This window comes from Candidozyma duobushaemuli, assembly GCF_002926085.2.
Source record: "Candidozyma duobushaemuli strain B09383 chromosome Unknown A_B09383, whole genome shotgun sequence".
Classification (NCBI taxonomy): Eukaryota; Fungi; Ascomycota; class Pichiomycetes; order Serinales; family Metschnikowiaceae; genus Candidozyma; species Candidozyma duobushaemuli.
Genome location: NW_020289901.1, coordinates 148,422 through 163,509, shown reverse-complemented (window position 1 = coordinate 163,509; position 15,088 = coordinate 148,422). Strand labels below are relative to the sequence as shown.

General features: G+C 46.4%; 7 protein-coding genes across 7 annotated transcripts; 6 read left to right on the top strand and 1 right to left on the bottom strand. All coding sequences in view use genetic code 12, as the record gives it.

Annotated features, from left to right (window-relative positions):
• Positions 1-1,230: 1,230 nt before the first annotated feature.
• Positions 1,231-2,229, top strand: PHO100 (Pho100p; the record flags this gene model as incomplete). Its single annotated transcript, XM_025478661.1, has 1 exon — positions 1,231-2,229. One exon carries the CDS (start codon positions 1,231-1,233, stop codon positions 2,227-2,229), a length of 999 nt encoding a protein of 332 aa, XP_025338134.1.
• Positions 2,230-2,935: 706 nt separating this feature from the next.
• CXQ87_000074 (uncharacterized protein) lies at positions 2,936-5,350 on the top strand (the record flags this gene model as incomplete). The annotated part of the gene is made up of 1 exon (XM_025478660.1): positions 2,936-5,350. One exon carries the CDS (start codon positions 2,936-2,938, stop codon positions 5,348-5,350), a length of 2,415 nt encoding a protein of 804 aa, XP_025338133.1.
• A 468-nt stretch (positions 5,351-5,818) lies between these two features.
• On the top strand, positions 5,819-9,279 carry IRE1 (bifunctional endoribonuclease/protein kinase; the record flags this gene model as incomplete). The annotated part of the gene is made up of 2 exons (XM_025478659.1): positions 5,819-6,374; positions 6,398-9,279. The coding sequence occupies 2 exons, from the start codon at positions 5,819-5,821 to the stop codon at positions 9,277-9,279; spliced, it is 3,438 nt and encodes a 1,145-aa protein (XP_025338132.1).
• A 73-nt stretch (positions 9,280-9,352) lies between these two features.
• CXQ87_000072 (uncharacterized protein) lies at positions 9,353-10,027 on the bottom strand (the record flags this gene model as incomplete). The annotated part of the gene is made up of 1 exon (XM_025478658.1): positions 9,353-10,027. One exon carries the CDS (start codon positions 10,025-10,027, stop codon positions 9,353-9,355), a length of 675 nt encoding a protein of 224 aa, XP_025338131.1.
• Positions 10,028-10,101: 74 nt separating this feature from the next.
• On the top strand, positions 10,102-10,890 carry CXQ87_000071 (uncharacterized protein; the record flags this gene model as incomplete). The annotated part of the gene is made up of 1 exon (XM_025478657.1): positions 10,102-10,890. One exon carries the CDS (start codon positions 10,102-10,104, stop codon positions 10,888-10,890), a length of 789 nt encoding a protein of 262 aa, XP_025338130.1.
• Positions 10,891-11,621: 731 nt separating this feature from the next.
• ERD1 (Erd1p) lies at positions 11,622-12,896 on the top strand (the record flags this gene model as incomplete). The annotated part of the gene is made up of 1 exon (XM_025478656.1): positions 11,622-12,896. One exon carries the CDS (start codon positions 11,622-11,624, stop codon positions 12,894-12,896), a length of 1,275 nt encoding a protein of 424 aa, XP_025338129.1.
• An 819-nt stretch (positions 12,897-13,715) lies between these two features.
• Positions 13,716-14,713, top strand: MRPL3 (mitochondrial 54S ribosomal protein mL44; the record flags this gene model as incomplete). Its single annotated transcript, XM_025478655.1, has 2 exons — positions 13,716-14,069; positions 14,090-14,713. 2 exons carry the CDS (start codon positions 13,716-13,718, stop codon positions 14,711-14,713), a joined length of 978 nt encoding a protein of 325 aa, XP_025338128.1.
• Between the last annotated feature and the right edge of the window lie 375 nt (positions 14,714-15,088).

The window sequence follows — 15,088 nt, the reverse complement described above, 5'->3', positions numbered from 1 at the left end:
TGTTAGATGACAAGTCCGACACACTAAAATTGCAGCCGTTAATATTGCAATTGTGGGGTGCAAATCATCCCACATACAAAAACTATGGAGTGGAATATGTCTGCCATTGACCCTCACCCACACAATACGATCACCATAGGCTGCTCGGATCAACCACTTGAGACATTCACCCTGCCTCTAACTAAACGACAAAATTCACGCCATGCCGACACCGCCACAAAATCACTTTTCCATTTTCCAGAATAATACCGTCGAAGCGCTAAGCCGGGATTCGGTAGAAGATGCCCGCACAAATGGGTGCAAAAGCAGCACTCTCACACCTCCACTAATCAGCATCCCGTTCTATGCAAATCCTTCCCAATCGGAGCTGTATATGTCCCGATGCCTCCTTGTGCCTGTGGCCTGTTTATATTGTGCCTTGTTGGGTTTTCTCCAGAGAACCACGTTGGTACCATGGCTGCAATAAAAAGTTAAGCGCCCAGTCAGTGCATGGGTTTAGTGCATATCCGCATCCGCTCGGCTCGAGATTAAGGCGTTGGGGTGAGGCCTCATGTCGCAGCCGCAGAAAGGCCAATTAGGTGCAATTTAGGAAAAACGTCAATCTCCACGTGCCTCCCTGCCCAAAACGGCCTCCCATCATGATGAAGTACGACGCTTAAGCGCAACCGAGCCAGAATACGACACACCACTGATATGGATTTTGAAGGGTTCTGTTGAGATCATGTCTCCTTTCCACTACCACATGGTCCTGGTGCCTACTAAGCAACCTCAAGCCGAAGCACTGATGTGTTGTTAATAAACGGCTCCTTAGAGAGCGGAATCCATGGTCTTGGCGTTGTGATGTGCGCTAGGGGTAATTAGTGTCAGGAACCACTGATAAGGTTGTGTCAGGTGGAGCGGGAGGTATGTCAAACACACCATTTGCAGCCATTGACAATCCCCAACCCCTTCAATATCGTTACTACCATCAATATTTTCACCATTTCACAACTTCATGTATCCATCTTTTTTTGGTCACCGGAAATTGCACCCTCGACCCCAAGGTATACCCACGTTTTCCAATACCAAATGAGACGAGTGTGCATGATGACAGGGCCGTGCAGCAGCCTTGCGTCCCGTATGCAACAGTGAAAAGTTGCAGCCACTTAGCCATAGGGGGCATCGAGAGGGCTTGGTTGGGGTACAAATAGTGCCCCAGTTCCCTCAATTCCTGAACCATCTTTCTCTACCATGAAGCTCTCCACCATCGCCAGCGCCTTTGTCGCCGCCACTTCTGTGTTCGCCGCTCCAATTGAAAAGAGAGAAGACGACAAGAAGACCATCCTTCTTACCAACGATGACGGCTGGGCCGCCACCAACATTCGTGCCACCTACAACGCCCTTAAGGATGCCGGCTACGAGGTGATTTTGGTTGCTCCTGTCTCCCAGAGATCTGGTTTCGGTGGTCAATTCGCCGTTCCAACCTCCGAGACCTTGGAGACCGATGGTGAGTTCTCTTACCCTCCAGCTGGCTCCCCATCTTGGGGCCACGAGGACAACGACCAGAGCATCTGGTACTTCAACGGTACCCCAGCCTCTTGTGTCGCTTTCGGCTTGAACTACGTCATTCCTCAGCACTTTGACAACAAGACCGTCGACTTGGTTGTTGCCGGTCCTAACGAGGGTCTCAACTTGTCCCCAGGTATGTACACCTTGTCTGGTACTATTGGTGCTACCTACGCTTCCGTGATCAGAGGCTACCCAGCCATTGCCTTCTCTGGTTCCAACAGCAACAACTCTTTCTTCAAGGACGATGAGCACAGGTTCGACGACGACAAGTTCACTCCGGTCATCTACGGTAAGAAGGTTGTTGAGCTTGTGGACGGTTTGTTCAACCAGTCTTCTTCTCGCCCTAGAGTTTTGCCAAAGACCACCGGTCTTAATGTCAACTTGCCAGAGGTTGGTGACGAGGACGGGGACTGTCTTGACCCAGCTTACGTTTTCGCTCGTTTGTCTGGTGAGGACTCTCCAGCCTCTAACTTGAAGTACGTTGACGGTAAGGTTAAATCCGCTGACGGCTACTTTAAGGCTCCTACCGAGTGTATCTTTGGTGACTGTGACTTGCCTTCCGAGTCCTGGGTGATCAAGCACCAGAAATGTAAGACCCCAGTGTCTGTCTTTTCCATTGACTACGATGCTTCTTACAAGCAGGCCAAGGCCGTGGAGCTGTACTTGGGCCAGGTCTTCTAGACGCTTTATACCTTATTTTTTCTTTCGTCTCCTTTTTTCGATTCAATAAAAGTTATGCTTTTTTACAGTACGCATCTCCGAGGCCGGAGGGACCGGAGGTTGCTTACCTTTTGGAGTAAGCCAAGCACAGAAGTAGTCACAAAACCACATTTAGACCCAGGGTCCCAGGAAGCCTCACCCCAAAAAAACAAAAAAAAAAAAAAAAAAAAAGCCCGAGCCCACGGTTTCCTTTTTCTTTCGTTTGCTCCCATCTGCAAGCTCGTCTTACCTACACCATCAACCTGCTCACTCATCGACCAGCCCAAGCCTCGAATTTGATGGATCAATTGCCATCACGCATAAAGCCCCACCAATTGACCCCACAGCTAGTCCATTAGTCTAGGCTTGATTTTTCCTACTCCTCCTGTGCTGCCCAATTTCTTACTTGCTGCCACAGAAGGGCCCGCGCTATAGGGGCCTCATATAATAATTCGCAACCTCTAAAACAGAGATACCTGCGCTGCCTGCACCACATCACTTCTGCTGTTCTGGGCATACTTCTCCAAGTTCAACAAATACTGCTTAAGGTTGCGGCCTACCATTGATTCTTTCGTCAACATACAGCAATTCCTTCGCCAATCCATATAGCCAGTTGCCCCGCCTTAAACGGTAACTTCGGCATCCCTCAAATATATTCATCGACTGGAACAGCAGCTGCCCTTAGCTCATGTCTCAGACAGAATTAACAGAAAAACAGTCAAAGCACAACAGCAATGGTTTCATATCGTCGTTCCTTTCCGCCGCCCACAATGTCGCTAATATGGTGATGAGCGACGAGGAGGATGACACACGCCAAAATCTGTCCCCAAGTTCAAAGCAGTCTAAGCATTTAAAGCCCTCGCCCCGTTCACCGACGCTTCTGAATCCAGTTTCACGTACGTCCACGGGAAGCCACAATGACCATAGTAATGTTTCATTGGGCAATTCTCACGAGCATGAGGGTGGCAGTCTTGCTGCAAAGTTCCCGGCCTTGCCACGTTTGTCGACCTCCAACGTGCATTTCGAACCAGTCCACGATTCTCCTTTGAACACTATGGGAAACGGTGATTTACAGCTTCTGCACTTTGACAGTAAAACTGCGGTCGGTAGCAAGGATGTACCGCTGTTGGCAATTGACGACACTGAGAAGAACAGCCAGAGTATTCTCTCCGTGCTGGGAACCGAGGACTCAAAAATCGTGAAGCGTAAGAGAAGAAACTCCGAACTCGACTCAAACGAGAGCACCAACGACGACCTGTCTCTCCAGTCTGACTCGTCCAATCAGGAATTGGACAAGATGCTCGAGTCGTCAGACGTCTCCTTTGCAAGTTCCAAAAAGAACAAGGAATTCCATCACAATTTCAAAAAGATCCCACAATCCGAGCGCCTTATCGCCGACTATTCATGTGCCTTGTCTAAAGACATACTCGTTCAGGGTAAAATGTACCTCACCCAAAACTATATCTGCTTCAATTCTAATATCTTGGGTTGGGTAACGCATCTTGTGATTCCTCTTCAGGAAGTCATTCAGATAGAGAAGAAGTCCACTGCTGTGCTCTTTCCGAACGGTATGATTATCCGAACACTCCACCAGAAGTACGTTTTCGCAACATTCATTTCTAGAGACACAACATTTGTTCAAATCACAAGGGTATGGCATGATGTTTTGCTGGGCAAGACCGATCACAAGCCAAACGGCCGTGCTCGCAGTGCCTCTCGTGTCAGTAACAGAACACTGTATGGATCCGACCCGGACGAGAGTGCTAATGAAGAGAGTGATGCGGAAAGTGGCAGTGAAAACGAAGAGGATGAGTCCCTAACTTCCAACGAGGATAGTGAAGGACCACGAGATCGGTCGTCGTCGAAAGCTAAGACTGACGATGAAAAGGAAGAAGATGAAGAAGAAGAGGACGAAGATAAAAAGGGGTTAGAGGACGGCGACGATGAGGGTTTCTCCAAAGGAGAATCTGGGGGTGACTTCCACGGTTTGAAGAATCCAGGTCCTGCCGAGCATGAACCTACAAAGGCCGATCGAGAAGACGAGAGCAATGATGTGTTTGTGCTTGACCACACCTTCAAAGCGCCACCGGGAGTGGTCTTCAGCATACTTTTTGGTCCCGATACGCAACATTATGTGAAGATTTTGGAAGACCAGAAGAATTACGATATTGAGAAGGAGAAGATTGTTCCGTTGTCCGAGAAAAGGAAGGAGAGAAAGTACCAATACCTGAAGCCATTGAGTGGTCCCATCGGTCCCAAAAACACGAAATGCAACATCATTGAAAGATTGGTGCATTGTGATTTTGAGAAGTACATACATGTGGAGCAGATCACCCAAACACCAGACGTGCCGCTGGGCAATGTGTTCAAAATTGTGACGACGATTCTTTTGTCATGGGCTGAATCCAACGCTACGGATATGCATGTTGTGACGTCGATCGAATGGTCTGGAAAATCATGGATTAAGGGTGCAATTGAGAAGGGAAGTATCGATGGTCAGAAAGACTCGATGAAGAGCTTATCTGAAGGCGTTGCTGATATTCTTGACCAAGGCGATGGCGGAACAAAGAAGAAGCGGAAGAGATCCAAGTCAAAGAAGCAGTCTGCACCAGAAGAAACCCCACAAGAGCCCGCCAAAGAAGCTTCGCTCATTGAGCAGGTAACGCATCTTTGCGAAACAATCGGAAAGTCCGTACCAGTTGCTATCCCTAATGTCAGCGAAACCTTGCTTGGCGCTATTATCCTCATTCTAGGTTCGTTGGTCTACACCTGGATTTTAATGTTTTTGTTTGGAGGTTCGGGTAACAAAACCCCTGTGATCAACGATGCAGACGAATCAGCCAGGCTTCTCAAATTCGGTAACAACAACTTCTACGTGATACCCGGCCAGGATAGATACATCAACGATAAGCAGAAGCGGATGGTGAAGGAGGCACGGGTGTGGAGCTGGATCAATCTGCGGAGTCTGGGCAAGATACCAAATTTTAGCAAGTCGCTGGATCGGACTCATTTTGCAGACGAGTATGCCTCGCAGGAGTTTGAGGAGATAGTGAAGCTAACCAAACAAAGGGTGGACGAGCTCTACCGTCGGATGAATGATTAATAGGTCAAATACACACAAATAAGTAAAAAGTCAGAATCCCGGTTCATTCCATTCAACAATGAATCTGGTTTACAATTATGTTCTACTTTATATTGTTCCTCTTTTCGTTTCACACAAGAAATTTGCACCCAGCGTCACGAGATATCTTAGTGCGAGGAGATAGTGGAAGGCAGGCAGACAGGCAGACAAGCAGAGAAAAAAAAAAAAAAAAAAAATGAGACGCACTTTATATCAAACCCCACTACCTGATTCCAGCTCCCCGTTCACTAAGAATTTTTACGACTACAAGTCAATTCAACCTAGTCAGAGCAACCATTTCTTTATTTGTGTGGCTCGTTTGCTCGCTACATCCAACTTTCAATTTGTCCTGCTCAGGCTTCATCGGAAGTCGTGATCCACATTTCCTGTGGTTTGCAAGCAAACTTTGATTTTGGCATCGAACAAATTTTGCATATTTCCAGCTAGATCATGAGGCTAAATCCGTTTTTCCTAATAGCCTTCCTACTCCCATTCCTTGTCTCGGTTTGGGGAGATGCTGTTTCGATGGAGGCCGAAACCGACGACAGCGGCAGACCGCTTTTGAGTGAAGTCAAAAACAAAAACATTCTACCGTTGGACTTACGTTCGCTCCAAGATTGGAGACTCACAGACTTGCTACTAGTCAGCGACATTGATGGCAATCTCCATGCTGTGGAAAGAAACACTGGTGCTTTTCTTTGGACGCTACCGCTAGACGAACCGTTGGTTCGGGTCTCTAGGAACAAATTCCCCAGAAAAGACCCAGAGAACAACACAAACTTACTTTGGCTCGTCGAACCTTATCAGGATGGGTCATTGTACTACTTTACACCTCAGTTTGGTCTAAATAAGCTCCCTACATCCATCAAAAATTTGGTCATGGAAGCCCCTTTCTCCCTCAGCGGCGACAACAAGATATACACCGGTGTCCGCAAGACATCCTTATACACAATTAACATGCGTACGGGCGAAGTGTTGAATCAGTTCGGATCTGCCGACGAGAGTTGTCCGGCTCCGAACTTATACAAGTCACCCAACTTCCGCCCGAGCTGCAAGAAAACACAATCATGCTCGGAAAGACGACATATGAGTTGCTGGTCCACTATAAATACGACTCAAGCGTTGTCTGGAACATCACTTACTCTTCATGGGGTCCCAATAACATCGACAATGACTTGATCATGCAAAACGGCCAATCCATTGATGATCTATATTTCACTCCTTTCCATGACAAATCTTTGTTGGCTATCAACAAGGGTAGTGGAACCCCTCAATGGATTTGCAGATTGCCTTCGTTGGCCGTTAATGTGTTTGACATCTTCAACAACGAGCAGAACTCAAACCAATACGTTACATTACCGCATCCACTCAAGGTTTTGAACGACTTACAACAGCTTGACGATGCGCAGAAGGAAGCGTCCAACAACGATCTCTGCTTCGTCAACAAAACAGCGAACGGTAAGGAGTGGTTTGCAATGAGTTTCCGCAATTATCCCACGCTTCTCAAGTCGGCACCAATCGCACAATATCAGATGGCACTCTATCAGTTTGCAACGGGTACTCTAGATCGCCAGACTCAGGATTTCCTTTCGCGGCTCAACGTGAGTCGGGAAGATGTTGAACCGTTCATCAACGGTGTTCACAAGATCAACCATCTTTCTCCTGATTCTATGTATCAACCGCATCTGCAATTTCGCAAGGAAGAATACCTTGGAATAGGAGACGGCTCTGAATCAACAGGAGGAATAGAAAAGGAGCTGAAACAAATGCCACATATGATTGATGGAATACTATTCCCACAAACGCACGACAATCCTGGCCTGGGTCTAGCCACCATCGACGAGAGAAGAAAGGAACTTATGGCCAATGACAGAAACTACCCCACTGGACTCCCTGCAACTTATCCCCAAGGCGACATTTCATTAGTTGCACCTGAGAGCAATCCGACGATCTCTTTCCTCAGACGTATCGCAGAAGATCTCTTAGTGCTCGGTATTTTGCTTGGTGTACTTTTCATGGTTGGTAAGTTTGGGGGATTTTTGCAATTCACGACAGGAAACGAATTAGCCTTGGTCGACAAGGCGAATGACCTAGAAGTGACTATTCCATCAACTGAATTGAAGCATCCCAAGGTCGTCGACGACACAGTCGAAAAACCGCTTCCTGACATACCCACTGAACCAAAGAACGTTGCATCAGAGGTGCTGGATGCCACTGAAAGCAAAGCTATTGGGGAGGTAACTGAGAAGAAAGTGAGAATTGTCACCGATGATGAGCATCAGAATGAAGCTCCTGCTGAGAATGGCATTGATGGGGCAGTTAATCAAGAAGCTGACCCAAATATGCCGACAAAGAAGAAGAGAAAGAGAGGTAGTCGAGGCGGGAAAAGAGGAGGAAAAGGCAAGAAGAATGTCGAAGCCAAAGATGATGAGGAGCACAAGGACGAGACATTTGAAAACACCCAGGTGGCTAGTGATGAGTCCAGTGTTGATGACTCGGAGCCTATTGCGACAAAATCGCTAGTGAAGCAATTTAACAAGAGGCCCAGTCTAAACAAGAAGTTGCAGATCGATAACAACTTGATCATTTCTGACAAGATATTGGGCTATGGTTCACACGGAACCGTCGTTTACGAAGGAACTTTCGAAAACAGACCAGTCGCCGTCAAAAGAATGCTTCTTGATTTTTATGACATCGCAAATCACGAAGTCAGGCTCTTACAAGAAAGTGATGACCATCCCAACGTTGTTCGTTACTTCTGTTCTCAATCGAGTGAAACGGAGAAGTTCTTGTACATTGCGCTTGAGTTGTGTGTGTGTTCTCTCGAAGATCTTGTGGAGAAACCAAAGGTCGACAACAGTGCGTTGAAGCTCGATCAGAATCATAAAAATGAAGTCTTGTTGCAACTTGTCAGTGGACTTCACTATTTGCATTCCCTTAAAATTGTCCATCGTGACATCAAGCCACAGAATATCTTGGTTGGTGACTCTACACGCAAGAGTCACGCCAAGACGCTAGCGGCCTTCAGGCTCCTCATTTCAGATTTCGGTTTATGTAAGAAGCTTGACGCCGATCAGTCTTCGTTCAGAGCAACTACGCAGCACGCTGCATCTGGTACCTCCGGATGGAGAGCTCCCGAGCTTCTCTTGCATCATGACCTTATTGAGATTTCCCCCGACACTGTATCGTCACTCAATTCTACTTCCAAGCATTCAATCAAGGATGGAAGTGGCTTGCTGAATGGTTCAGGCAAAAGACTTACAAAAGCGATTGACATATTTTCCCTCGGTTGTGTTTTCTATTATATATTGACTTGTGGAGGCCACCCATTTGGCGATCGCTATTTGCGTGAAGGAAACATTGTGAGAGGCGAATATGATTTGTCTGCTCTCAAGCAACATTGTCCGGATGACTGGGTGGAGGCAACTCATTTGATCTCAACAATGATATCCTTCAACCCTAAAGCAAGACCTGATACCGCTGCAATCATGAAGCACCCATACTTTTGGAATCACAGCAAGAAATTGGAGTTTCTCCTCAAAGTGAGCGACAGGTTCGAGATTGAGAAGAGAGACCCACCCAGTCCACTTTTGCTTAGCTTGGAAGACACAGGTCATGTTGTACACCAAGGCGACTGGCTCGCCAGGTTTGATCAGGAGTTTATCGACAACTTGGGAAAGTACCGCAAATACAACACAGGCAAGGTGATGGACCTTTTGAGAGCATTCCGGAACAAATACCATCACTTCAACGATATGCCTCCTGAGCTACAAGTACAAATGAGCCCACTTCCCACTGGATTCTATTCTTACTTCAACAACAAGTTTCCGAAGCTCCTCATGGAAATTTACCGTGTTGTCGACGATGAAGGTATAAGAGACGAGCATATTTTCGAGAGTTTCTATCTCTAGACCTGAGGTTCCCTTGCACAAAAAATAAATATGTACAATAAGAACAACTCCATAGTATACAATGACAGTAGCTCTATCTCCTGTTCGGTCTTGCTTTTCTCTGGCCCTTCGGTTGCGGCTTACTGACCTTGTTCTGACTTTTGTTCTTTGATGCCTTAGATGATTGAGGTGAACTCGATGATTTCAGAGGTTGAGCCTTTTCGGAGGTGGATGATGTATTCTTTGCGGCAATCTTCGAGGATGTTGCTGGTGTCGTCTCCTCCTTTTGTAGTTCTGGTTCAGAATCATCGTCATCTTCAAACTTTGTATGCTTTCCCTGGAAGTTCGAACTTGAGATTGCTGGTGACTTCATGCTATTGCTGGCAGCAGCACCTCCCGAGGCACCGCCCAATGTCCTTTGAATATACTCAGCAGCTTCCTCCTTGCTCTGAGCTTTCTTGTTTTCGGACTTCTGTTGAGCTGCTTCCAAGTCCTTCATCCTCTTCATCGAGGCTTTGACACGATCAAGCTCTTTCATGATAGGATGGCCATCAGTATTGATGCCCTGGACCTTGAGGTATGCGAATGCTATGGAAACAGTGCAATATAGGTACTTGTTGAGAACATCTGCCTCCTCTTTAGGCAGCTTGCAATCTTTTGTAAGATCCTCCAATGACCGACCAGCGATGGGATGCAAGGCTGTTTCTAGCTCACTAATAGAACTCTGGAGACTACGAGCGAGATCCCGCACGGTTTCTGTGTTTTCCATGTTGGAGTAGTAGTTGTTGGTAGGCTAGGATTTTCGCACCTTGATGCTCATCGGATCTGGAGTACTCTTCTTCAATGGTGACAAGGACAAACAGGGACATCTTAACTGGGGGTAAGAAGTACCAGCAGAAGCAAGCCAAGAAATATGGTGTTGACGAGGTGGTGTTTGACAAAAAGGCCAGGGAGGAGTTCTTGACTGGGTTCCATAAGCGTAAGGTGGAGCGTCAGAAGAAGGCTCAAGCATACCACAAGGAACAGGAGAGAAAGGCCAGAATCGAAGAGAGAAAACAGCATCGCCAGGACGAGCAAACCAAATTTGAAGAACAGCTCAAGCAACTCAGAGAACTGCGAGAGGCCCTTGACATAACTAAAGACAAGGATGAAGCCACGCCGAAAGGTGAGGCGGAGGAGAGTGACGAGGAATGGACAGGATTTGGAGAAGAAGAAGAGGGAAAAGAGGACGGTAAAGACAATGCTGACGAGGATACCGATGAACCAGTCAAGGGTATCCTACTGAGGAAGGAGGTGTACAAGGTCGATGACAAGGACGTTTTGGGAGACGCCATCGTTGATAAAGAGACCGAGGTTGTCATTGAATCTCTCGACAATCCTTACACTACAGCCATCACCAGCAGAAGCATAGAGGCCTTGGCCAAGGCCAACAACGTTAATTTGGACAAGTCAGACGAGGTTCTCGAGGGCTCTATCAAGAGAGCGAAGGACTATGCTAAACTTTGCGGAGTCGAGAAGCCAAAGCAAAAGAAGAAGAAGTTCAGATACTTGACCAAGGGTGAAAGAAGGGAAAACAACAGGAAGCAGAAGCTCAGCAAGCTCAAGAGCAGAAAGCATGCCATGGAGAAGTAATGGAGAAGTAAACTGTCGGGCACACTCGTTCCATCTGCATTGTAAAATACCAATATACCATAGTAATATCTAGCAAAAGTAAAGTACTGTTTTTTTCATAATACCTTAGGCCCTAGACTTGGTGGTGCGGGTAACTCAGTATATAGCGAGCGATGAGAAGCGCAGTAATGTTGAAAAATTCCCACCACAATTCTTTCTTGCAAAAAGACAACATCTTCACCGATGCCACCGGTATCTGTGGGAATGTAATCATAAGTATGTTTTATGGAAGAAAACCGTGCATAATACCGTGATGACTAGCTGTCGCCCCAGACGGAGGCTCCTTTTCAGGACTATGACCGATTCGACAAATAGCCAAACACACTGAAAATTCTGATCGTATTTTAGCACGGCTCGACTTGAGCTTTACTAACAGCTAGTGTATTGAAATTCTTGTTCGTCAGGGCTTATGATGACTTTCCATGCTAATCATGATCGTAAGTGATTATCAAAAACTCTAGTACTGAAGCTCACTGTAGACATTTGTAAACTTTCGAGAAGATTGTTAGTCTGGTAGTGCTAGAAGATTAAGTCTTCGTGCCTTTCAAACTAGTAGTCCTCTCACCCCCCCTCTACGGTTGGTTGGTACCTGAAATCTGTTTGTATATGTACTCTCGCGATCTTGCGCCCCAGTGCTACTACAGCCTCATCCTATTAAACCGAACGCTACAGGCCTCAAGCATCGTTTGACGATGTTCGACGAGATTAAATTCAACCACATTGTTCCCCTTCCGTTCCGGATCCTCCTATTGGTCCAGCTCGGTATCCACCTATGGTATGCAATAGTATGGTACTGCTTCAAGATACACGGTATCAACGTGTTGGCGTTACTCAGCCTTTCCTATTCTCCACATAAGTACCATCAAAGGTCCTTCATTGATGAGTCTCAATATGGCGAATACGCTACTGTGGCACCAGCCGACATATCAGAAAATCAGCATTTACTCAATGGCATCAACCGAAACATAAAAGTGACACTGTTGCCAAACTTCAGTGGCCTTGCCGTATACTGGATGGCTGCTCTCTTTGTCGATGACGACTCCACCACGCTTTTCTTTTTCAGAGCAATTGTGCCCACCATCCTCCTCATCCATACAATTTATAGATTCTTTCTACAGCGAGGAACGATTGGTACTGTCCGCATGAGCACCACCATCAGAAGGATTCTCTTTGGAGATATCAACTCATCCACCATGAGGACAAACGATATTCTCATATCCGACTCCTTGATCTCATACGCTAAGGTCATCAACGATTGTGGCATGTTTGTGTGGAAGACCTATATACCCACGGAGCTGAACTACAACACTGAGGTGGAGACTTTCATGCTTGCAATGCCAGCTCTCATTCGTATGAAGCAGTGCTGGTTCGAATACCTGCTGACAAAGCAAAAACTGCATTTGTTCAACTTCATCAAGTACTCCATTGGGCTCGGACCTGTCATCATAAACCTCCTCATTAAGCTCCGCATGGAACGCCTCACGGAAGACTCTGACGTGTCTGCTCAATTAAACATTCTCAATCGCTGGTGGTACGTTCTTTCAACTTTGAGTGCATCATACCTGTTTTTCTGGGATGTCAAGATGGACTGGGGATTCAGTGCTTTTGATATCTTGCTCAACCAGAACGGGTCCAGCTGGGTCATTTTGCGAGAACCCAACAAGCTTGTTTACAATAATACCGCAGCTTACTTGCTCATCATTGCCTTGGACTTTGTGCTTCGCTTCATCTGGTTCCTCAAGCTCTTCGTTATCAAGGAGACGGAAGTCAGACTTGGGCTCAAAAACAAAGTTGGCAACTTCTTATTCGGTCTTGACTTCTTGTCGCTTGGTTTCGCCTTGCTCGAATTCCTCGAAATTACTAGAAGATGGCTCTGGTGCTTCCTCAAGCTCGAAAGTGACTTGGTCAAGCTACAGTATGGCGATGCGAGTAACGCCCTTCCCCTAGCGTCCGTCAAAATCGGTTGAGTCTACAAATAATTCAAAAAGTATTTATTCTAAACGTAATGTACATGCAAATTCCAAGAGCCTCAGTTGTTATCAAGCCATTTCTGAGCACTGTTTCTCCAGGCCAAGTCGGCCTTGGGGCTGATTCTGTTCTCAGCAGCCCACTTGTATTTGATGGGGGACTTGATCCATCCATAGATGATAGCCACAGAGGAAATAGCTCCGATGGCGTAGATGTTCAATGGTGGAGCGTGAGCCATGGTGGATTAGATGCTATGGCGATGGTAATGTGTAAGAAGAATAGTGAGAATATGGTTGGTGGATCTTTTCGGTGCGCGCACGTACTGTCAAACACACTGGGTAGTGTCAAATAGATGGAGGTATCTTATTTTGTTTGTTTGAGGCAGATTTGGTTTGAAAAGTATCAAAAGGCTTTTGGAAGGGTTTAAATTAAAATAGTAAAAAAAAAAAAAGAGGAAAGTGGAACTTGCAGTTTGGTTAGCCATGCTGGGCTAACTTGCAGTGAATTGGCTAAATCACCAAAGTTCCGTAGCAATCGGTTACTGAAGCACTTTTTCATTTGGAACAATTGCCAGAGAATGACCAATCTCTTCTTCATTGCACCCATTCGGTTGAAGAACTGCTAGATCGAATTGCGTGCACACAGCGCACCACGAAAAAATTTACTACTACACTTCACAGTGAAAAAGTACTCAAGTCATCCATCCCAGAACCATGTTGAGGCTCCTCTCGAAAAGCAGCCTTCGGATGGCACCACGTCTTGTCCGCACGGCTCGTCTCCCGCAAGCCTTTCACTTAAGTCAGAAAGTTGGAGACTCCATGGACACATCCTACAACTCCGTTACAGACTATGGCTCCTACAAGGCCAATATTTTCACACATAGACTCCCTGAATCCACCGCCCAGCAGTCACCTCCGTTGGTTGCCTTGCATCACAGATTGCGTTTGCCAGAAAGCTATAGTTTGTCGACGTTGTCGCAGGCACTCAACTGTGAAAACAGCACTGGCTTGGCTAACAACTACGGCTTGAGCATCCTTGGCCGGAACTTACTAGCATACTACGTCAGCGAATCCTTGTTGATGAACTACCCTAGGCTTCCATTGCCTGTGCACAACGAGGCCACCAACGCATACATGGGCCCGTATAGCTTGGCTGAAATCGGTCGCTCGTGGGTATCGAAAGTGACGTGAAGACCAAGTTAGAAAAGCATATCTCCAACGAGCCGGAATTCATCAAGTACGGCAAGTTGCGTTTCTTGACCGAGGAAGAAAAAGACATGCCTCAAGAGGAAGGCATCCAAGAGTTGAGTAGCAACGGATTGGGCATGTTCGACGAAAAGACACAGACCTTCTTGACCAAAGAGGAAGAGGCCTACGTTCTGGCCGTGGCTGCCATAATTGGCGGTATGTACACCCACGCTGGCGAGGAGGCTGCCAAAAAGTTCATCCAGGCCCACATCTTGTCCAGAAAGATTCCTTTGAGCGAGATGTTCCAGTTCAGCAGACCCACCAGGGAATTGACCAGAGTTTGTGACAAATTGGCCCTTGAAGACCCACTAGAAATCAGACTTATCTCCGAGACCGGTAGATTGTCCACCCATGCCATGTTCGTGGCTGGTGCTTTCTCTGGAGGCCACAAGTTGGGCGAGGGTGTAGGTGGTTCTTTGAACGAGGCCAAGACGAGAGCTGTGGTGAATGCATTGTTGGCGTACTACATGTACAGCCCTGTGAACGAACAGGGTGAAGAAATCAAGCGTCCTAGCGAGGACAACTATAAATTTGAGGGGATTGTTGGTTCTGGAGATGTTGCAATCTAATCTAACCTGTACATATAACAAGCAAGGCTTGCATCAATATAACACGAATCACGATAGGGAATTTGTAAGGAGTGTTGGGGTGTTGGGGTGCTTATGAAGTTTTGTAGTGGTATCACTGTCATCATGAGGCACCATCACTTAGGCAAAAGAAAGCTTAGTGAACATTTTTGAATTGAGACCATCTCCAATAATGTCTATGCTTGAATCTATCATCATACCTGCCCATTATAGCTTTGCCTGTATGAGTGTAACTTTGAAACCGACAGATCTGCAAAGACTAGTTAATTGAAAAGTCACAAGCAAAACAAAATCAAAGGGTTTTTCTAGATCAAAAGAATAAACAGCTTCCTAAGTTTCACAGTCAAAATAATTGAA